A 23,247-nucleotide genomic window follows, 5' to 3' on the forward strand; every position below is an offset into this window, starting at 1 on the left:
GTTTTTAATGGTGGTGTGGTATGGTAGTAGTTTTTGGAGGCACAATCTCACGTAGCCCAGGTGTGCCTCTGAACTGGCAATGTGACAGACGACTTTCTACTCTCAATCCCCTGCTTTCCTAAGTGCTGATGTCAGTGGGTACACCCAGGTCCCAGCAAAAATGCAAAAGCTTTCAACATTCTCGACTGAGAGCCTGGGACTAAGTACAGGCTCCACAGCTCCGCTCCTCCACTACCCCAGGCCCAAGCTTGGGGGCCCACAGACTGCTCCTGAAGAAACAGGCGTCCTGTGCTCTGACCACAGCAGCCACCTTCTCCTGAGAGCTCCCGAGGACACAGCAACTGTGACACCCCCGCCCAGAAAGAGTTCCCAGTGCCCTTGCCCCCTCCTGGGACAGCAAACAGTCTGGAATCTGGTTGCTTGCCTCGTCCCAGGCATCAACATTGGTCTCCCACCAGCTCCTCTCAAGAAGACAAGCTGGCTGTGAGTGGACACTTTTAGTCGCATTTCTTCTTGGCTCTGTGCTACCTGCTGCTTTGACAGGAGTCATAAGTAAACCTAGAAAGGACTCTTGATGAGTGGTGTAGGAACAGGGTGGGGCTGGGCTCTAAGAACCCTCAAAACAGAGTGCTGACCACAGCAAACCCCAACCTGTCTGCCCTCGGCGGGGCTACTTCCCAACTGTCTGCCTCGCAGCTCAGTGCTTCCTGGACAAACCCCAGCTCCTCTGAAGCACTAGCAGCAGGAAGGGAAGAGGACACTGCCACTCCAGCCAAGTGGCTGGCAGAATGCTGGATGCCTCAGCCTTGGCCCTGGGAATCCGCTCAGGCAGGGCAGACGGCTGGATCCCAGTCCAGAGACCAGCGCTGCATCAGACTGGCAACCTGGGGCATCGACCCCTCTTTTTGGACCTGACAGCTTAGCACGGAAGCCAGGCCAGAGCAGACAGAGTCAGCCACCCCCAGGCACAGGGCCTGGCGAGCAGGACTGAGAACACCTAGCAAGCTGCTCTCCAGCATCCTTCCAATGCTGGAGACAACTGTCTGCAAAGAGGGAGCAGGCAGAGCTTCCCTTCAGGTCGCTAAGAAGATACCTAGTGAGGAGGAGGTGGCCACACCACCTAGGGTGCCAACAGCTCAAACCATAACACTAGGGATTGTGTCAGACATCTGTCTTCAAGGGAAACTGAGGCAAATGGTTAGTTTGGGGAACATGTTCCACTGTCCAGCCAATTCTGAAGAGGAGAACCTCAAAGATAGAGGTGTAGCAAGCAGCCTGGAAGAAAAAAAGCCAGGCCCTCAGGCCATGCCTGCAATCCCATCCCTGGGGAAGGTAGAGAGAGGGGATCAGGATTTCCAGGCCAGTTGGCCTACATGACATTATATTTGTTTTACATGTCTTGACCGCATATATGTCTATGACAAGTGCGCCTGGTACCCACCACGGCCAAAAGAAGATGCCAGATCTCAAGACTGACATTACAGACAGCTGTGAACCTCCACGTGGGTACTAGGAATCAAACCCCAGTCCTCTGGAAGAGCACCCAGTGCTCTTATCCTCTGAGCCATCTCTCCAAGTCAGCTCAAGACTGTTTCTAACAGGGAAGGGGCAGGACATATAACAGCAATAACAATACCATCAACAACAAGGGGGGTGACCTGCCTCTTCAGAGGAAGGAGGAAGCCTAAAAAAGTGGCTGGGATTTAGCTCTGAGGTTGGAGTGTTTTAACACATCAGCCGCTGCTAACCTCCCAGTGGGAGCACAGCAGGGTGCATGGCTGAGTACCCCCTCTCTGGTTTCTACTGGGCAGCAAGGACCATGCTGTACCCAGCTCTGCTCCTGGCCACAGCATCAGGAAGGGTGTTCCTCCCATCCTATCGTCTTAGTCTAACAATGCTTGGGTCACCAGCAGCTTCCCAGAAGAGCCCCTCATAAGCAAACAAGGATACTAATGTCTGCTTTTCTTTTACACGCTACACGCCGTCCCGGGAAATGAGTGAGCCTAGGGTTTCCCTCTCACTACACAAGCACTCTGCCCCTGAACTATAGCTCCAGCCCTCTTTATTCTCTTTAGAGATTCATTCTGTAGCCCACCAGGCCTTGAGATTTTGATCCTCCTGCCTCAGCCTCTCAAGTTTCCAGGATTACAGGTTTATGCCACAGGGCCCCCATCATATGTGATACCCTAAAGTTCCTGATGCATCTTCAGTATTCATTTCTTCAGCATTTTCAACTCTAAACCTGAGCTGAGTAATACACACCAGTAATGCCAGCACTCAGAAGGCAGAGGCAGGAGGACTGCCAAAAGTCTGACATAAGCCTACACACAAGCACACACAAACACAAACATAAATTCAAACAAAAATATTTATGAGAGAGAATTACTTCCTACTACATACAAGCAGTATTATTAAAGGCCTACTTAGTGCCTAGCACCAAGCAGGCTCCAAAGACTAATAGGCTCACCATGGAATTTTCCTCCTGTCTACATGGTGATCACAACCCTCTCTCTAGAGCCAGCACTCCCTGTGTCCCCAGTAGAAGCCTCTAGAACATGAGAGGTGAAAGGTCAAGAAACAGAGGGAGGGGTGACCAAAGACCTTCCCAGGATTACCACAGAAACGAAGGCAGATGCTCTTGAAGGGACAGCTCCCAAGAGGTCTCATAGGCCTAAGCCAATCTGGCAATCATTTCTCATCTAGTCTTCCCCCCTCATTACCCCCAAGCTTTCCCTGATAATGTGAAAACTGGGTCTTAGCTTTGGGGCCAAAATGACTACAGAGAAATAAGTATGCGAGCCGCATGAGGAAGTAACACCCTGCTCAGAGGATTCCCGTGTGTTTCTAGATGCTGGTGGGAAGGAGGACCTGACGGGGAAGCAGTAAAGGCTGGGAATTCAATGGAGGTGCATGCGGAGGGAGGCCTGTGAGAAAGGATGATGGAAGAGCAGAGGGCTGAGGGCAGGGTGCGATGCTGACCACTGGGGGCAGGAGAAAGTAGACACGCCCAGATATCAGCAGCAAAGCCAGATGGTCCACTGGACCCATATCTTCAACCTTCTTGCTAAAGAGACAAAAGCAGAGGGGGCTCAACAAACCTGCACCCATAATAACAGGGGGGTTGTTCCATAGACCTGCATTTCATAGTGACAGGGGGGGGCTGCTCCATAGACCTGCATCTCATAGTGACAGGGGGGCTGCTCCATAGACCTGCATCTCATAGTGACAGGGGAGCTGCTCCATTGACCTGCATCTCACAGTGACGGGGGGCTGCTCCATAGACCTGCATCTCACAGTGACAGGGGGGCTGCTCCGTAGACCTGCTCCCATAGTAACAGATTTCCTTGTACAGTGAAATCTGCAGTTCAGCAGACTGGGAACAAGGCTGGAGAGAACAGACACCAGGAGTCACTCACAAGCAAATTGTCACAGATGCCACTGGCCACCTTCCCCAGAGTGTTGGCATCGAGGGGAGCCACTAACATGAGGTCAGCCCACCTCCGCAGGTCAATGTGGAGAACTGGGTCAGAACGGCGCTTCCACATCTGCCAGAGAAAAGAAATGGGGTCACCAATCAAGTCACTCTCAGTATGTGCATGAGGAGGGGATGGTGGTCACATACATAGGCTGGGTACAGTGAGCTAAAAAAGCCAAGGAAACCAGCTCCATCTCCTCCGTCTTCCATCTAGCCCCTCTCACAGTGAAGCTGGTGAGCACCAGCCACGGAGCCAGCAGCTTGACAAAAAGCAGGCCTGAGGAAACAAACGCTCCTTGTCTCTCTCAGCGTATTCCCTTTATGGTTTGGTTTTCAGGAGAACTGACATCTGGCAGGGAACTCCTGGCCTGTCTGCTTGAGGCGGATGCTTGGGTTGTCCAAGCCAGTAGAACTCTGGGGCGGTGAGAAATGGAGGGGGAGGGGAAGGGAGGGAAGGGCAGCCCAGCCAGAAATGTTTTAAACGGCCTGGCAGGACAGCCTTATGAGGCCCACACTCTGCGCCTGGCAACTCCGCTGGTGCCCACCCCACCGCAGGAGGGCAGAGGCATGGCCAGCGGCCGTGGGAAGAGAGGCACTCTGGACGCTGAGGGCCACGTGGATGAGGGTGGTGGGAACAGAGCGCCTCTGTGGTTTCATCAGCCCAGATAAGTACAAGGACACAACCCAGGGCACTGGGCCAAAGCTGAGCTCTGCCTAAGGAAGGCGGTACCACAGGCCTCCCACAGGCCAGGAGCTAGACAGATGTTTTCCTCATCGCCTCTACCCAGATGGCCCTGACCACCGACTTGAGCCCAGGCTGTGTGCTCCAGCAGCCAGGGCCATAGGCTGTGAGGAAGACGGCTCTGTCCTGCTGGAAGAAAAGCAATGGGCCCACACTGACCTCCCATTCATCAGCGTCACTGTAGAGGGTGACAGGGACATCCTGAGGGCTGTAGAAATGTTTGGCTCTCTCTGTTGTTACCACTGTGACTTCCAGCTGTCACCAAGAAAGTGGAGGGAAGGGAGAAGAAAGGGAAACGTTACTAGAGCCACAGGCGGAGAGGCCACATGAGGGCCAGCGCAGGCAGAGGCTCTCCTCACAGCCTGGCGCTGACCAGGACTTCCCCTTAGCAATGAACCTCTTGTTTACACAGCTACTTCCGTTGTCACTCAAAGGTCAGACCCTGCCAGGTGCACACATCTCACTTCCCTGTTCAAGGGGCTGCTGAGAGATGAGTCACCGCCAGCCTCGGGTATATAACCAGCGGCTCTTGCCTCTTGGCAGTTGAGGCCGGAGGCAGTGGCAGCAGAGAATGGAAGGGAACTCAAGCCTACTGTAGGCAGCCGGGGCCGACCAAGGAGACTCACAGGGCCAAGTTCTGTGCCAATAGCTTGCTTTGCTACAGGACAAGACATTGACGGCTGGTGCACACACACGGTGCCAGAATCTATGTTCCATTGAGACAGTAGAGTCCCCTCACCTACTTTCAAAAACAAGGCCTGGGTGTGGGAAGGGGCCTCAGGCTGCAGACAGGCTCTGGGAAAATAAAACCTGTGCCTTCGTGTGGGAGAATGAGTGTCTCCACCCTGTCAATCACTGGAAAAGTATTGACGCAAATGAGGGGCTGTTTAACCAGTGTTAAAGCACTGACTCAGGGAAGGACATTCATCAAGGAGGAAGGCCAGGCAAGGGTGACAGAAAGAATCACCCTTCAAAGAATTGTCTGACCATGGGCCATCACGTAGCCTGGACAGCTGTAAGAAGTTTTAATGAATGTATAAATTAGAAGATCTCACAAAGGAAATTCAGTTTCCTGGCCGCTGGAGACACCCTGGCAGCTCCAATTCTGCTGCATCCATTTTGCTGCTTGATAAGAACCTGGTGACTCAGGTCAAGGTTGCCTCTTTGCACACAGCCAGGTCGCCACCCCTTCCCTTGGCTGTTTCTCCCCTGCACAGAGTGGGGTGGGCTGGGGTGGGGGGACCATGCTCTGCATAACTCTTTAGAGCCAAGCTGGGGCGAAAAGCAGACATCTCAGAGATGAAGGCTGAGGAGTAGCCGCAGGTCTAAAGTTTCCAGAATTCTTCACCTGTCCGTTGTGCCTCACTTCTACTTACCATCTCTAATCCTACGCAAAACCTCAGGGATGTTTTTAGATAGCCTTTAAACCCTACCCCTTTGAGGATAGAACAACCCTATCGCAGGGGTCACCTAAGACCATCAGTATATCAGATATTTACATTACAATCCAAAACAGTAGCAAAATTACAATTATGAAGTAGCAGAGGAAATAATTTTATGGTTGAGGTCACCACAACATGAGGAGCTGTATTAAAGGATCGCAGCATTAGGACTGTTGAGGACCACTGCTCTAAACCAGACCTTCATTGAGAGGGCCTCTCTCAAGGCACCCAGGAACAACCTTGCCAGTTCTGAGCACTGGAAGATGGGCAGGACTAACCTGCCCCTCCACAGAGCCCAGCCATGGAGTACAGCCTGGACCCACCAAGACAGAGAGAATGGATGAAAGGTGTCAAGACAATGAAAAGCTCAAGTATGGGCTTAGTAAGTTACACTGTGAGAATGACGCACGAACTCAATGACAGGTAACTTTCCAAGTAGAAAAAAAGTCAGTCTACATAACAAAGGAATGAAAAGGGAAAGCAGCAGAGAGAAGATTGAGTTGGTAGGAAGTACTAAATACAACGCCAGGGGTAGCCACACCTGCAAACTCAGCACTCAAAAGGCAGAGGCAGGAGGATTATGAGTTCAAAGCCAGCCACTGTCTCAAAACCAGGGGGGACTGGGGATGAAGCTCAGTTGGTAGAGTGCTTGTCTCACTTGCACATAGCCCTAAGTCTGATCCCCACACTGCATAAAACCAGGCAGGGTGCCACACACCTGTGATCCCTCCACTTAGGGAGGTGTGGACAGGAGATCAGAAATTCAAGGTCCATTTGGCAAAATAGTGAAGTCTAGTTCAAAGCCATCCAGGGATATGTGAGACTGTCCACGGAAAAAAAGGGGGGTTGGGAAAAGAAGTGGTTAAGGAGTAGGCTCATCGTAGAGGCCCTGGGTTCAATTCCCAACACGGAAAAAATATAGATGGCAGAATTAAGTCCAAATGTGATCAATGTAAATACATAATAACCAATACATCTGATCAAAATACACATTGTCTGGGCTGACAGGACTGCTCAGTGGGTAAAGGCACTCGACACTAGACGTGAGTTCAATTCCTGGAATCTGATGCTGGAAAAAGAGAACTGACTCCCTCAAATTGTCCTCTGATCTCTCCATACATGCAGTACATGCACACATACAAGATAAATAAATAAACATGTAAAAAACAATCACATTCTCACTCAAGCTGGGTACAGTGGCCCATGCCCACAACCCAGCTTTGCAGGAGGCTAAGGCAGGAGGCTAGGAAGTCCCCTTGGGAACTTGGTAAAGCTCTGCTTCAAAATAAGAAGGAAAAGAGCTGGCAGTGTTGCTCAGTGGTAGTGTTTGCCTAGCTCACATGAGCCCTTTGTTTGATATCCAATACTATAAATAGAATAATAATACATAATACATTTCATCCAAGTAAAGTAAATGAAACTCTAAAGGACAGAAGAGGGAATGACAGCAGTTACGATCCATCAACACACTTCTGAGAAATTAAAGTGGAAGGAAACATGAGCAGATGAGGTTAGAAGACCAAAGATCAAGACCCAGAACATCAATGAGAGCAAGCCTGCCAGAGGAGAGGAGGGGGACAGCTCAGGGAGCAGAGGAGTAGCCCAGCCCAGCAGCCCTCTGAGCTGTCAACCAGCAGCCAAGCGGCCCTGGGCTAGAGGTCATCTACAGGAATCCCAGGCACAGGCATTCCCAACTGAGCTCGAAACACCGTGTCTACAGGCAGGAGACCAGTGGGGGCCTTCTGGAAAACCCAACGACCCTTGGACTACTAGGGGATTTCAGGGAAGAAATTGTGAGATACTAAATACTGAGGGCCCCCAACAGAATCTTTCACTCCCAACTGAGTCTTGGCACCCAGTTTTTCACGGCTAAATAGGCGCAGCTAAAGAACACCAGACATTTGAAGAGAACCCTCTGGGTTAGAAAACAAAATCAAACAACTAAACGCAGAAACTCAAGACGATGCGGGGCGAGAGCTCAGAGCTGAGGGATGCACCCAGCAAACACTGACCTAGTGCTTTATTTCTTTTCACGTGTACGGGTATTTTGCCTGCATGTATATCCAAGCACCATGAGCATGCAGTGCCTTCAAAGGCTAGAAAAGCAGACCCCGCCCCAGGGCTGGAATTACAGACAGTTATGAGCTATCCATGTATGTGCTGGGAATTGAACCCATGTCTTTTGCAAGAGAAGCCAGTTGCCATCACTGATGAGCCATCTCTTGAGCTCCATAGTGCTATTTTTTAAAAGATCTATTCAGAGAACAAAAAGAACTCCTGGAAATTAAAATTATAAAGAAATAAGAAGTTCAATGTACCTCATCTGGACAGCACAGTAGAGCAGACCCTATGTGGAGGGGTGGATGCTGGTAAGCCTGGAAGAGCTGGCCCTGCCTCTCACTGACTGCAGCACTCAGGAGAGTAGGTCCTGCACCTCACCTGGGCAAAGGCACCAGTAAGCCAACACCCAGGACTTGAGAGCAGGAGAGCTGATCCTGCCATCACTGGCTGAGGCACAGGCTGAGCTAGCAAGGGCAATACTGCAGAGCTGGCCCTGGTGGTCTGAGCACAGGAGAGCTGGCGGGCTGACCAGATCAGCTGCCTCCCAGGCCCAGACCCAGGGTTCATCTATGATCTGCTGGAGCCTGTGAAAGGGCTGGTCCTGCACATCCAAAGTTGCAGGATCTCCATGACACCGGGCAACGTCAGGATATCCGGGAGAAGTTCCTGTGAGGATCTGGCAGAGATGGTGTGGCAGAGGCCAGAGGTCCCCAACGCAGATTGATGACTCACTGCAGGGAACATTTGCAAATGGAGATGTGTGACACACTGTGACATAGCACAGCTTCCAGGACAAGATTTTCTTTTTATTCTGTCTTGTTTTGTTTTCTCTGCAGGGTGTGTGGGGGGAGTGTCTGTATGGGTGGGAGGAAGACAGGAAGGGACTGGGAGATGAGTGGGGTGTGTGATGTGAAATTCTTGGGAATCAACTAAAAATTACAAAAAAAAAAAAGATTCAGTGCACTGGGCATGGTGGCTCCCATCCTTAATCCCAGTACTTCAGTAGCAGTCTCTGAGAGATCAAGGTCAGGCTGATCTACTTAATGAGTTCCTGACCAGCCAAGTCTATACAGTGAGACTCTTGAGACAAAAGCCAAAAAGCAATCTTAAAATTTTTACACAAAAATAAATAAATAAACAAACAAACAAAAACTAATAAAGTTAACTCAATGCAAAGTTAGGGGTTAGTGTATACTTGAACAAAAATATAAAACTACAAAAAAAAGAAGACCAATGGAGTGAGGGGAATCTTACTAATAAATTCCACAAGGAAAAAACAGGAAGAGATGGCAAAAATACAAACACAAAAAGAAAAGAGACAAACCTGTTTAATTAAGCCAGGTGTGGTGACAATACCTAGAGTCTGGGCACTGAAAGCTGAGGCAGGAGGGCGTGAATTTGAGACTAGCTTGTGGCACACAGTAAGACCCCGTCTCAAAAAACCGGGGGGAAAAAAAACAAAAACAAAAACAAAAAACCAAGAGGGTGGGGGAGAAGGGGGGAAGGGTAGAAGAGGAAGGAGAGGAAAAGGAGGAGCCGAGGCAGAAGAGTTCCGAGAAGCCTGAGGTACAGAGACCCTGTCTCAGAAGATGCACAACGGCAGAGCACCAGCCACAACTCCCACCAGTACATATGGGGCTGGCAATCAGCAAGAACACCACCAAGTCCTCATCCATGCAATCAGGCATGTCATCCCTCCTTTTTCATAAACGCCCACTTACCAGAGTCAGCTGTCTGCCTGGTCTATGGCAGCTCCTAGAATCTTAATTCTGCTGTTCTGCCTGGCTTCCTCTCCACCTGTACCATCAGCATCCCCCAACCCCCCAAAGATACTGAGTCAGTTGAGGACAAGAGACCTTCCACAAGGCCCTCATGTTAGGAGCAAAGGAGGAGGGATGAAAGAGAATCGAGATCGTACCCTTCTCATTTGTGTGTGACACAGGGTCTCAAGTACTCCGAGCTGGCCTTGAACATCCTATAAATCCAAGGATGACCCTGAACTTCTAATCTTCCTGAGTGCTGGAATTATAGAATTATACCATCCCTCACATTTTACCTGGTTGTGGGAATCGACTCAGAGCTTTGAGCACGTACTCTACCAACTGAGCTGCATCCCAACAGAACAGTCTTTTTCCAATAGGATCTTTCACTGGTTATAAACAGCCTGACGAACATCTCCAGGGGTCTAGGAAGATGTCCATTAAACATCTCCTCTAGGGCTAGGAGATTCAGCTAAGAGATCGAGTGCTTACCTAACACCTAAAGCCAAAAATACAGTCTCAAGTCTCAGTTATATCTTAAGGGCTGAAGAGACGGTTTGCTGCTCTGCCAGAGCACCCAGGTTCAGGTTCCAAGCATCCACACAGAAGTTCACAACTGTCTGTAACTCCAGCTCTATGGGATCTGATGCTCTTTTCTGGCCTCTGAAGGCATATGCACACATATGAATAAAATTGGTCCTGCCATGCCTGATCCCAGTGAGCCCTACAGAACTCACGTTTCTTTTCTCCTCTTTTCTTTTTTAATAAGGCACTCTGACTATGCAGTCCTGGCTGACCTGGAACTCACAGAGATTCACCTGCCTCTGTCTCCTGAGTGTGGAGAATAAAAGCACATGCCACCTGCTTTTCTGTTGTTAAGGCAGGGTTTTATGCAGCCCAGACATACACAATGTGGTAGGGGACTTTTGCCTTCTGTTTGTAAGGACCCAGTCATCTGAACACTGGGTCTATACTTTCTCCACTCTAAGCCCTCCTTGGAAAGCTACTCTCTGTAGATCAAAGGACTCCACTCTAATCTCAGAAGCCTCCTGCCAGATATAAGGAAAGACTCTACCTAGGGCTAGCTCAGAAACACTCCCAAATTGATATTGTTCTTGTTGAGGGGGTCCTGGCTTCCTCTGGCTCCTCACTTGCTTTCCTTCCAAACATCCTCCAATACCCCAGTGCCTTCACATTGCCTTTCCACAAACAGGTCTCCGACCAGGCATCCTTTAGGCTTCCTACCCTAAGCAACAACTCTACCTGAGATCTTTCCTTCAAGATCTTTGCACTACTTCTTAGCCAGTCCATACTCTGGCTACCCTCCCAAGGTATACAGCCTCGCTGCTAGGGAACCTCTTGGGAGATGTATTCACCTACGGAATAAGGTGAAGCATATCTGATAGGCAGGACTTCCCTATGCCCTTCCCCACCCCCAGTGCTAACAGGCAAGCCCAGGCTAGTTTTTCTGGTTTTAAAGAGATGCCACTTGATCTGACTCATCAGCCCTGTAGGGTTCGTTCTTTCATCTTCATTCACTTAGCAAAAAGGTCCTGAGCGCCAAGAGTACACTTGTGCATGTACACACACACACACACACACACACACACCATACCACACTATAGACCATTCATTCATTCATTCATTCACATCAGGCAATAAATGCTAAGGAGTCCTGGCAGGTCAGAAAATGTCCTGAAGGCAGAAGCCCCCTTCCCCCGACCCCGTGCTTTCTTTGAAATCCTTGTGGGTCCTGGTGGAATAGAGCTGTGCATTAAAATCTCCCCCACACTGCGTAACTCCTGAGAGTCAGCTCTGTGACTGGTCCCCTACCGAGATCCCTCTGAAGATTAGGTTTTGTATCAAGTATTTTTAACTGGTACTTCTTTGTGCGATGTGACTGAAGCCTGGCCAGACATGATTGCATAAGCTGTCTGCATTGTGTCTAGCATTTATAGAGATTCCTTCCTGAAACCAGTTCACAAGGCTGGTTTCCTTTTCTCTGCTGAATCTGGAATCTGGGTCTCTGGAAAGATGGGGGAGGGGAGAGGGCAGTGGAAACAGAATTCTGAGTGATGCCTCTACTTTAGGGCCCTAGTCTGGTCAAGGCTATGGCAGAGAACAAAGAAACCTATGTAGACATACTTCACAGCCATGGTGTGAGACAATCCCACGGCCTCCATCTCTGCTCTCAACTAGTCACCAAGACTTGTCTTTGCACATTGTTCAGTGGTCCCTAGAGACATGACTGCTCTAGTAGAGAACCATGAACTCAAAACATTAACCAGTAAGAACTCATGGTAGTAATGGAAACGTCTTACCAGCTCTGTCCACTATTTGAAGTCTCAGCACAGGCAGAGATGGGTGTCTCTAGCCTGCATGTGGTAATGTTCCCACAGGAGCAAAGGACTCTAAAGAGGAAATACCCCTGTATCAGTTACGGATCTATGGCTGTGAGAAACCACTATGACCAAAGCAACTTAGAGAAGGAAGGGTTGTTGGGGCTGCCGGTTCCTCCAGCCAGTAAGACTCCATCACCATTACTGTAGAGGAGCAGCCAGCAGGCATGGCGGCAGGAGGAGCAAACTGAGAACCCACATCTTAAATCACAAGCAGGAACCAGAGGTAACAAACAGGGAATGACGGGAATCTTTGAATTCTCAAAGCCTGTCCCCAGTGACATATTTCCTCCGGCAAGACCACTCCGCCTAAATTGCCCAAACAACACCACCAACTGTGGCCCATATTCTAATGGGGAACAGCTCACCCAAACCCCATCTGCCATGTACTTATCCTGTGGTGAGACAACACATCAAAGCTTTAGCATGGCGCCTTTTGGCTGGGACATGCAGTAAAGAACCCTGACACAAAATAAAGTCCATCTCCCTCCACAACCACCTCCAAAGGACCCTGCGCACACAATCACAATACATATAAGTGTGGGGATTCACAGAAGTCTGAGCTGATCTCCAGGAACTGGAGTTACAGGCTCCCAACATGGGGACTAGGAAACAAACTCAGGTCCTCTGGGAAAGCAGTGTGTGCTTGCAATCACTGAGCCATTGCTAATCCCAAAGCTAGGGAGACAAAGACAACTGACCCAAATCCTCATGGCCAAATTAATTAAAGCAAGCAATTAATTAAAGCAAGTTTTTGATTCATGTACACAGGCTGCCTGCCTCCCTTAAGGCAGGTTCGAGAGGTCAGCATCGGAGGTGAGGATGATGAGGTGTTTATAGTTCTAGGGTAGGGGGTTTACAAATGGGGGATTTGGAGGGCAAAATAGGCAAGGTTTCAGGAACAGGACATAGCCATAACAAGTTAGTCCTGCACGGGTTCCTCAAAGACACAGTTGCAAGATGAACATAACAATAGGTAGCCATAACAAGGCAACCATAACAACCTTTAGAAACAAAGGTAGGGTTCCAAGATGGTTATTAACTTTTTGAAACAAAGACGTGATTGCCATTCCTGGAACAGGCAGTACAGAACCATTTGTAGTGAAGGTTACAGGTGGGGCATAGCCTAATGCTTAAGAAACAGATTTAACCATAAACAGGACTGAACCTAGTTTGTCTTTACTATAAAATGGTTTTTAGGAGTAAGATGGAACAGGCTGGTTCTTCACCACCTCTCCAGCCCCTTCTGAAAGTTTCATGTAGCCCAGGCTGGCCTCAAACTTGCTATGTAGCTGAAAATGACCTTGCACTTCAGATCCTCCTGCCTCTGCTTCCTGAGTGCTGAGATTACAGCAACATGCTGGGATTATGTGGTACTAGGGGGTTGAAGCTACACCTGAGCATGGTAGGCTAGCCCCTGACAACTGACCCACATCCCCAGCCCATTCCTGACATGTTTGATTGTTTGTGGACTGACTCTCACTATGTAACCCTAGCTGGCCTGGAGCATACTATATAGACCAGGCTGGCCTTGAACTCACAGAGCTCCAACTGCCTCTGTCTACCAAGTGCTGGGATTAAGGGCATGTGTCACCATCCCTGACTCTTTTATAAGCCATAAAATACCACTTTTAAAAGCTACTTTTGATTAACTATTTTAAAATATAAAAACTGAGACTTGAGATGCAGTTTAGTAGGGAGCTGTTCATCTAGCATACATGAGACCATTGTGGGGTTGATTCTTAGCACTGGGGGGGGGGGGGGAGGCGAAGCATTTAAAAACCATTCTTAGTTGCAGGTTATACAAAAAGAGGCTAAGGCCCAGATAGCCTGTGGACACTCCCATCTACACTAAGGCCCAGACGGGCTGTGGACGCTCACATCTACACTAAGGCCCAGACGGGCTGTGGACGCTCACATCTGCACTATGGTTTACTTCACTTCTAGCCCCTTACCCGGCCTGGCAGAAAGTAAGATATTTTGAAGAGATATTATTTTGGCCATCAAACTGCTCAAACAGTAGACCCCAAGTGATTGAACTTCCCCAGGAGCCTCAAGCTGGGAGAAGAGAAAGCTTAAAGCCTGGGCCAGCCAGGGGGAAAGGGACCCTGCTAGCCGCACTTCAGCTGGGACTGCTTAGATATGCAAATCCAGGGTCCTCTATTTAAATAGAAATCTCACTTCAAGGCCCTGAAGACCGATTTGGAGGGAAAGGGATCTCTTTAGCCGCTACCCAATATGGCCAGACTGAATAAATCTTTTTCCACTTTTTACTATTACGTCTTGTTGTTGTAATCTTGCTGAGGATGGCTTCCTGGGGCACGGACTGTGACCTGCCCTTTGGTAGCATCCTACGGAGTGCTCCACAGCAGCGGGAATCGATCACTTCATTGTTCCAAGCCACTGCAAGTACCCATGGAAGCTGCCCCGTGGGCGTGCCAGAGCCGTGCACCTCGCAGTCCGCTTGTTTTCAGTTTTGAAATCATCAATAATACTTACTACAATGGGCATCCTCGTTCGCGGGTGAACTTTTGCAACCATGGGATTTAACTCTGTGAGTAAAGTGAAGGCTATGAGTGTTTACGTTTTCTTCAGTATATTGACAAGCTGTCTGGAGAGGCACAGTTTACTTCATATACCTATGAGCAAGGTCCTCCTTTCTCGTTTTCAGCCCCAAGTGTCCTGATAGATATGCTAGAAACTTACCTTTCTTGTAAGCCCAAGGACTACCACAACTCCTCCTGTGGGGGATATTCCCTCTGGTGTTCAGTCCTGCTCCCGCTTGCCCTGAAAAGCAACTATGGTATCTGTCTTGTTCCCACCACACTGGTCTGAAAGGTTCAAGCTGGACTTCCCACCAAGGTGTAAAATCTGAGTTGACAACCTGGATGACATTGCTGTCCAGGTACATGACAATTAAAGGTTTGCAAAACATTCTCCTGGGTGACCTCTGTCCTGGTCCCTTTTGCCTTCACATCTAGAATCTTCTAACACCAGTGCCAAAGAGACGCTCAGTAGAGACCCCTTGTCTACCTGCCTCCTCTTCACTGCATGGATAACTAAGGCTGAGAAAGGAAACAAAAACAGAAGTAAATTGGCTCAGGGTCCCAGTGTTGGGAAACCTCTATGCCTCCTCCCTCTTGTTTGTTTTCCAGACTGGCCTCACACTGGCTATGGAGCTGAGGATGACCTTGAACTTCTGATTCTCCTGCTTCTGTCTCCCCTGTGCTAGGACTACAGGCTTGCACTAGCACACTTGGTTTTATATGGGCTGGAGATCACAATTCCCAGAACTCTGTGCATAGCAGCACGTAGTCAACCACTAGAGACACATTTCTAGACCTTATTATTTTTTTTGAAGCAGGGACTCCTGCAGCTGAGGCTGACCCTTAAATTCTTATCCTCGTGCCCCCTGGTCCCAATGCTCGGCTTACAGGTGGGTTACAGTAAGAGCTGTCCCTCCCGGCCCTGTAGGCGCACTCCTCTGCCTCACAAAAAGGTTCCTGGACTCCTTGCAGATGACTTTCCTCACCTATTTATATATATGGTCATCAGCTAAGGCCAGCACTTATCCCCAACTCACTCTGCTCTCTCTGGCCTACCTGTGGTGTGACGGCACAGCCTCCAGGTCTGTGACTCTCCCAGGACACCCACACATGCTGCCACACCAGCTGTGTGTGGAGAATGGCCAGCGACCCACAACCCACACCCAGATGCTTACTGACCATTCATAAGCTGATTGTCCTCAAGTGAACTGGGGAAAACCTTGTTCACATGAATGATCGTCCCAGCAAAGAGCTGAGGGTGACTGCTCCAAGGGACCAAGACCCTGATATGAAAGGGGCATTGGGAAGCCCAGTGCCCAGGGGAGGAACTGAAGGGAGGAGTGCAGAGAAGGGAGAGAAGTGTCCATCAGACAAGCTAGAGGCCACGCCCACAGGACATGACAACACCTTGGAGCCCTACAGGACAAAGCTTGGTTCAGCTAGCTGCCGACCTTCAGAATGAGGGCCTAGGGACCCTCACAAATGCAAAGGTTGTCATTCCAGGGGCTTCTCCCATGCTGGTGTTTCAGCAGTCTCAATATCTCGAGCCATGTGCTGGCCCAGAGGCCCTTACATATAGCAGAAGAGAGTGCCAGGCAGAAAACGCGCACTGTTAAGTGCTCCCACGTGCCAAGCTCTGTGCCAAGTTGCTGTCAGACTGTGCCATCTGCCCTCCATCTCCACACCTGGGGGATGGGCAGGAAGACTCATCCCTACTTGGAAACAAGAAAGGCCAACTCTCAAGAGTCAAGTGCAGGAGAGGCCGCCACAGTTCAGTGCCCTCTGGCTGCCTCACTTGGCTCCATCCCTAGCCAGAGAAAGAACGGGCCAAGGCCTGTTCCAGACGCAGCCTGTCCTCCCTCCCAGGGACCCAGGCTAAAAAAGCCTGGGGTAGGTGGAGCCACTACCCTGCAGGCAGTCCCTTCCTCACACCCCCACACATGCGTGGGCTGGGAGGAAGTGCTGGTGCTGCCATTCCCTGTGCTCTGAGGCTGCCCATCTGTGTCCTGGGACAGGACTCCCTACCCCCATCCTCCTACCCGGAAACTCACTTGCTCTGGGGCTATGGGAAAACGAACTGCTTGAGAGCCTCTCTCCCCAGGGGGCAGTGATGACGTCAAAACCCCTTTCCAGGCCTTCTGCCCTCCAGGCTCTATCTGACCAGCTTCTGCCAACAGCTCTGGGGCACATGAAGCAGAGGGCGGCCATGAGAGTCTCCCTTCTCCTGACTGTGGCACGGTTGGCATCTTCATCACTTATTTTAGCCTGCGGGCAGGGAGGGACTTAGAGAGAGGAGGTACGTTCTCAGTAGAAGTTGGTAGAAAGAAACAAGCCTTTCTAGTCCCAGACTGGAAGGACCCACAACAGTCATCTGCGTGGGAGAAGCGCCCTCTGTTGAACATGCGGGATACAGCCACCTAGGTGGTTCCACCTCTGGGGCTAATCAGACACAAGGAAGGAAAAGCAACTTTGGCTGTGTCTTCATGTGTGCTCCCACAATACGAGTGCTAGATTAACATGAGCTGTGCCCAATGCAGCCTCTGGTCTATGTCAAATGAGTTTAAAAGGAAATAAAACCACCCAGGCTAGGATAGGCAGGGAAGGTGTGTGTGAGTTGAGGGTTTGTACCGATTTGAAAAGTGAAGAGAAAGAGCAGTTATATGCAGGAGCCAACCCACAGCAATGGTCATTGGATGAAACACAGGAACAGCAGGAGGCTACACAGACCCACAGAGGATTCTGGGAAATGAAGCATCTACATGCTGGAGCTGGTTATATTTCAGTCTTGGAGTTTCTGCTCCTCATCCTCATATATAAAATTAGTCAAAGTTGAGATGGCCTGGCCAAGAACAGTGGGTGAAAAAATAAATAAAATCTCCCATCCCATCACACAGGAGTGGCTTCTGGAGAATCTAAGAACACTGGAAGGAATTAGGTTTGAAACAAGAGGTGCAAGCAAGGAGCAGCCCCTGGGGCTTTCACTGTGTTTGAAACAAGCAAAGTATCTAACAAGGAGAGAGAGCTGAGCCTCAGAGTTCAAGGAGGAGCGAGAGCGGGAGCTGGGAACATGGGGTGCTGAACCCCTTCTGCCCTTCAGACCACAGGCCGTCACGAACCCTCAGGGTCAGTGTGTGGGGTCACGCCCCGCCTACACCATCTCACTTAATCTAGCTTCTGCTTATCTTATACACAAATCTGTCTCCTGTGTGCCGCACTCACTCACCAGCACACACAGAGGATCTCCTTCTATACATACCAGGATTAAGGGGAAAAAAAAATCCTATGCCCTGAAGAAATGAGTTGGCCCCAGAAGCCACTTCACTCATCTTGAGAGGATACTCACCCCGGGAATGTCCAAAAGCTTTGAGACCAGGAGAGGCAACTTCAGAGCAGCCACGCTTCCAGTGACGCCCACAAGAACATGGAACTTCCTCTCCTCTGAGGGTATGGCAGCTGGGCATGGGGCCTTTGGTTCCATGTGGGGTCTGGTGGCTTTCTGGGGGCTGAGGAAGCCTGGGTCTAGAATCTGAAACAGAATAAAGGGCATCCTCTTCATTCAGTCACAGAACAAGAGCATGTGGTACGCCCTAGGCCATCTAGATGCCCGGGTTGCTGTGGGCTTTAACAGTCCCAGCTTCTGGGAGCACGCAGTGTGATGATCAAGTCAGGCCTCCTCTCCATACACTGCTATAAGAGCCATACCTATGCCATGGCTGCCCAGGGACTGTCTCAGAGATTGTGTCACATGAAGGTGCCACCCATGCTGAGTCTGAAGGATGAGCACTTTTTCAGGCAGGAAGAAATGACTTCAAATGGAATAACGCTGCAAAGTACAGAGGTCTGAAGGAGAATGGCAGAGGGCACAGTGTCGGTTATGAGAGACGCTGAAGAGCCCTGACGAGGGGTAGGAGGGACCAGTAGGGCTGCACGGTCAGATCTGGGCCTGAATGTCAAGGGAGGTGAGAACCTGGTGCTTTGTTGTGAGAAAGTAATGTCGGTGCTGGTGATGTGCGAGAGGGCCATGGTTGGTGGTGGAGACTGGGGAGTTACTGGGGTGTGCCTGGCTGGCTGGTGAAGCAGACAGAGAGGACAAGGTACTAGGATGCCAGTGGATTGGAACCATAAGCAAGTGGGGTGCATCTGGAGCCAGGAGACTTGCCTCTGTAGCCTGTCCCGTCCTTGTGCACCAGGCTGAGCTCTAAAACACAAACTGACTTCTAAGAGTCAAATCCAAAGCAGTGGGTCACTCCACAGGAGCAGCTGACTGGGTTCTTCCTCTGGTTGATGCTCACATCAGAACCCCTACCCTGGAGGCTGGGCCAGCACACCTCACTCCATCAACCACAGTCACTGAGGACCAAACCCTGGGCAGAGAAGTGTGGAAGACAGCACTGCTGCTTTTACGGACTCTGTGGATGGGTCCGGATGGCCCTTTTTCCCACTGAACCGTGATCTCAATGATCTCTCACGGTTTAGAGTCAGGTTCCTTTGCCTTTGCTTCTTCCTCTACCAGCAATCTCCCTAAGGATGACCAGATTAACCACCACCCACCTCTTCCCTCACTATCACAGCCCTGATTATCTGCTGGATGAACAAACAGTACACTGTACCTGCCCTGGGAAGCAGGAGTCCCGGGTCCTGTCCAAGGCTGTACTCCTGACCTCGTGTGTGCTCTTGGGTCAGGATCATTCCCTGCCCCAAAACCTTTACTTATATGAAAGACATAGGAACAGTTGACTTCTGAAGCCTCTTCCAGTGTAGCCTGAGTCAATGCAAAAGATGGTGGTAAGTGGCCCTTTCTATGAAAGGTCAAGGTCAGTCACGGGAGGAGAACCCAGTAGCTCCAGCTCCCTCCATGACTGGGTAACCACAGGGGCCTCTCTGCATTTGCCTGTAACATTTAGGCATATATCCATTAGAGCTGAGGTGATGCCAGGTACCCATCTCAAAGGGGTGAAGCACAGATTGGTTCCCTAGGCACAACTTCCATCCATAAAGGTCACCTTGCCAGCACTTTTTAAAGATCTACTTTATATATTCACTATTCATGTGTGTGGGGACTGTTTATGTGTGCCTGACGGTTGACTGCATGTATGTCTCATGTGTGTAGGTATTCTGACTGTATGTATGTCTGTGCATCACTTGTGAAAAGTGCCCAAAGAGGCCAGAAAAGGGTGTCGGGTCCTCTGGAATTGGAGTTATAGGTGGTTATGACCTGCCATGTGGGTCTAGAAAATTGAACGGAGGTCCTCTACAAGAGAAAGCTCTCTTAACCTCTGCGCCTTCTCTCTACTCAAGCCCCACCGCCAATGCCGAATCCTTGCTACAATTCAGAGCCTCAATCAGGACCAGGCTTGTTAGAGACATGAGCCCACCCAAAGTCTGGGGAGCACTGTTAACAACTGACAAAGTTCACCGGAACTACTACCCGCTTCTCCCGGGCATATCATTAGTAGGTGAGAGACAGGTCTGGGCTTTGGTATTGTTTAATTATTTTAAATTGTGTGCATGTGTGTATGTGCACTTGCATGTAGGTGCTCTGAGGCCAGAGGCATCCAGTCACCTTGAAGTTGGAGTTCTGGGCAGTTGTGAGCTACGTGTCACAGGTGTACTACACACAGGAGGCAGGAACAGAACTTGGGTTCTCTGTGAGAGCAGAACAGAAGCCATTTCTCCAGTTCCATAAGCACATCCTTTTTATTTTTTTTCTTTTTGGTTTGGTTTTTCAAGACAGGTGTCTCTGTGTAACAGAGCACTGGCTGTTCTAGAACTCATTTTGTAGACTAGGCGGCCCTCAAACTGACAGAAACCTGCCTGCCTCCGACTTGAGCCCCGGTGCTTGTTGAAAAGAAGAGGTTTGAATCTCCAGGAAAACTTGCCTGTCAGTCCTCAAACCTCGACCCTGTTGTCCTTCCTCAGTCAAATGCTGCAAGTACAGGAGAGTCCTGTAAAAAAGACACGATTTCATGTGCAGTCCCTGGACCTCAAAAAGATAACATTCCTAAGAGTCATGTTACAGAAAGCTGTCGGCTAAACTGGAGGCAGGACTCTACTGCTCACTCAGCTGTTCTCCACAGAAGGCTCTGTGGCCCAAGAAACATCGTTTGTTCTGAGGCCCAAGCTTTGCTCAGGACCAAAACCATTCTTCTTGGCGAAAGGGTTGGGGGGGGGGGGAGAGGGAGGGAGAGGGAGAGAAGGAGGGAGAGAGAGAGACAGACAGACAGACAGATAGAGAGGCAGAGAGAGAATAGAAACCAGATTATTTAGCCCACATTTGGAAGCAAGGTTGATCTGTTCGCCCTGAGTCCCAGGGAAGGTGGCTGGTAGCAAAAGGTTGTTCTCTAAGATCAAATTCCGGCCAACTTAGTCTCCTTCTCCATTCAGTTCCTTCTAAAGCCTTCTGACTTTTAAATGTTTTATTTATTAACACAGTCAGGATGACTAGAAGCAGTACCTTACCTCCTTGGCTCCTGTCTCTCACAGGAACAGCAGAGAAGAGTGGTCAAGCAGGCAGCGGGCTATGACTGAAAGGTTGTGATTCCTAAGCTCAGGGATCAGGGCAGCCAGCTGTGCAGGTGAAGCACTGCCAGAAACCTGCACGTTCTCTGCCCTCCAGAGACACATGAAGACCCTCTGCTTATGTGATAAATATAACTGCCAAAACACAGTAGCAAGAGAGAAACTTTTGCACACGTAGAAACGGCTCCTATCTGTGCTTCTTCCTAGCTGGTTAACAACGCACCCTCTGATGCTTCGGAGCACGGGTTTTCCAGCACAGTTCCTTTCGCTCTGGCAGGCAGTTAAGATGGTGGACCACCCTCCATCTTAACCACAGAGCCCACTGGTTTGGACCAGGATGAGGCTGTACATGTTTGCATTGCCTGACCTATCATGCTGGTCCAGAAGTGTCCAGCATTATAATATCTGAACATTAGAATATCTGATTCTCTCCCACCACTACTGACCCTCCCAAGGGGGGGGGGGAACAAGCTTATTTTATCATGTGATTCAATGTTCCCTTTCAACCTCCAGAGTCGAGCTTGAGTCACTCTTGGCCATCATCCTTGGACTTCAGATTAATTTTTCTTCCCACCCTCATAGACTGAGGTACAGATACAAGGATACACTTGATGTGCTGGCTACCCAGACCAGTCTTATATTCTAAGCTACAGATGCAGGGAACACATTTTTTTTTTCATATTTTTACTTGACCTTTTTTATAACCACAGAACTTACACTTAGTCTTACGTATATTTCAAGAAAGAGTAGGGTTTGGTGGCACATGCCTTTAATCCCAGCACTTGGAATGCAGAAATAAACAGATTTCTAGGAGTTGAGATCTGTACATAATAAGCCCTGTGCTAGCCAGGGCTACACAGTGAGACCCTGAGAGGGAGAGAGGAGAGGAAGGGAGAGAGGGAGGGGAAGAGAGAAGAAGGGGGAAGGGGGAAAGGGAGAGAGAAATTTAAGAGAGAACACATACACAGCAGAGAAAGAGGCCTCTGTGTGTGAATATAATTCTCTCAGTTTAATCAAGGGCAAAGTATAAAATTTGCATGTATACCTACCAGTAACAAAATGGGCAAGAATGTAGCCAAGAAAGTGTGACAGCACAATACGGGCAAGCCTGTAGCCAGGAAAGTGTGACCACACTGCACCCAAGGAATGCTGGGTGCAGTCAAAAGGCTTGGCATTCTAATGGACGTCTCAAACCGGAAGTAGGCATGTTTGACTCTAAAGTTACTGCAGTTTCATGTGTACACCTCTTGAGGACACATGTCAGGAAGATACCTCCCAGTCCTGCTGGTTCCCAGCTGCTAGAGAGAAGCAGAAAACCCCAGCTCCCAAGCGCGCATCACTTCCTGAAGCTGGGAATCTCTCCTGCCCATTAATCTAGTTCTGGCTTCTAATATTCCAAACGTCGCCGATGGTGACATTTTTTTTTTTTCTGACAAAAACTGCTCTAACTCTAATTTGAAATGCCACTCGGCAAGTTTAGGGTTTAAGCATCTAATTACTGCCAGCGTTCTCCTTTCTCTCGTTTATTATTATGAAAATACATTTTGAGGCACGTTGGCTCAGTAAGGTAGCTTGCAACCAAGCCTGAAGACCTGAATGAGGGCGGGACTTACAGGGTAGAACTGGGTCCTGCAGGTCGTCCTATGACCTCCTCACGCACGCTGTGACAGCCACCACTCTTACAAAATAAACGTAATTTAAAACAAAAAAGAAGAAGAAGAAGTTTGCATTTCTGGACGGTCCTAAATCTTTGGGAGGGGGAGCACCTTATGCTGCAGTTTTTCAAAGGTAAGCGTCAAGTGTGGGTGCCCTAACTGCGCCGCCTTTTAAACTAGATTTAATTTTGGTCATGGACAGAGCATGATGTCTGCGGGCACCGGTGCAGCTGCATAGCCCCCAATTCTTAGACTGGGGTCACACCACATCAGACACATTACACATCGACCTCCGTGCGGACCCACAGCGGCCAGAGGAGCTTCTCCCACCGTCCCACCCGGTGGCACCACCGACACAGCTTTCCCGCCCCTTCCACTGCTCACCAGCTCCAGGATACCGGCAAGTATCGCGGTATCCAGGCGCCTTTCCGGCTCTAAATGACTTCAGAGAAAGCGAGTGATCGCATGGCCTTTTGGGAGTCGTGGTCTAGTTCTGTGGCTTCTGGGAGTTGTAGTCATTGGGGCTCCCTGTGCACGGTTTAAGCCGCATTAGGCAGGGAAGCCGCGACATTGAAAGGGTCACTTTGAGCATTCTTTTTTTCTTTTTCTTTCTCTTTTTAAAAAATAACTCTGGCATGTCTGGAACTT

At 49.6% G+C, this 23,247-nt stretch overlaps 1 protein-coding gene across 8 annotated transcripts in view; it reads right to left on the reverse strand.

The window, feature by feature from the left end:
• The window catches only part of Ppcdc (phosphopantothenoylcysteine decarboxylase), a 27,333-nt gene extending 4,305 nt beyond the window's left edge, over window positions 1-23,028 (reverse strand). Inside the window, exons 1-5 of one of the 8 annotated variants that reach the window (XM_021207259.1) lie at window positions 22,984-23,028; window positions 20,305-20,370; window positions 17,769-17,951; window positions 4,377-4,472; window positions 3,417-3,545 (exon numbers count right to left, since the gene is read on the reverse strand). In XM_021207259.1, the coding sequence (XP_021062918.1) occupies window positions 3,417-3,545; window positions 4,377-4,472; window positions 17,769-17,903 (360 nt within the window). In that variant the 5' untranslated portion in view covers window positions 17,904-17,951; window positions 20,305-20,370; window positions 22,984-23,028. Of the gene's footprint in view, window positions 1-3,416; window positions 3,546-4,376; window positions 4,473-16,498; window positions 16,708-17,768; window positions 17,952-19,035; window positions 19,123-20,304; window positions 20,371-21,993; window positions 22,059-22,557; window positions 22,860-22,983 lie in introns of those variants that run through there. The other 7 variants (XM_029543301.1, XM_029543302.1, XM_029543304.1 and 4 more) reach the window with 7 other exon arrangements.
• Between the last annotated feature and the right edge of the window lie 219 nt (window positions 23,029-23,247).

The sequence above is a fragment of the Mus pahari genome, chromosome 10, assembly GCF_900095145.1.
Source record: "Mus pahari chromosome 10, PAHARI_EIJ_v1.1, whole genome shotgun sequence".
In the NCBI taxonomy this organism is placed as follows: domain Eukaryota; kingdom Metazoa; phylum Chordata; class Mammalia; order Rodentia; family Muridae; genus Mus; species Mus pahari.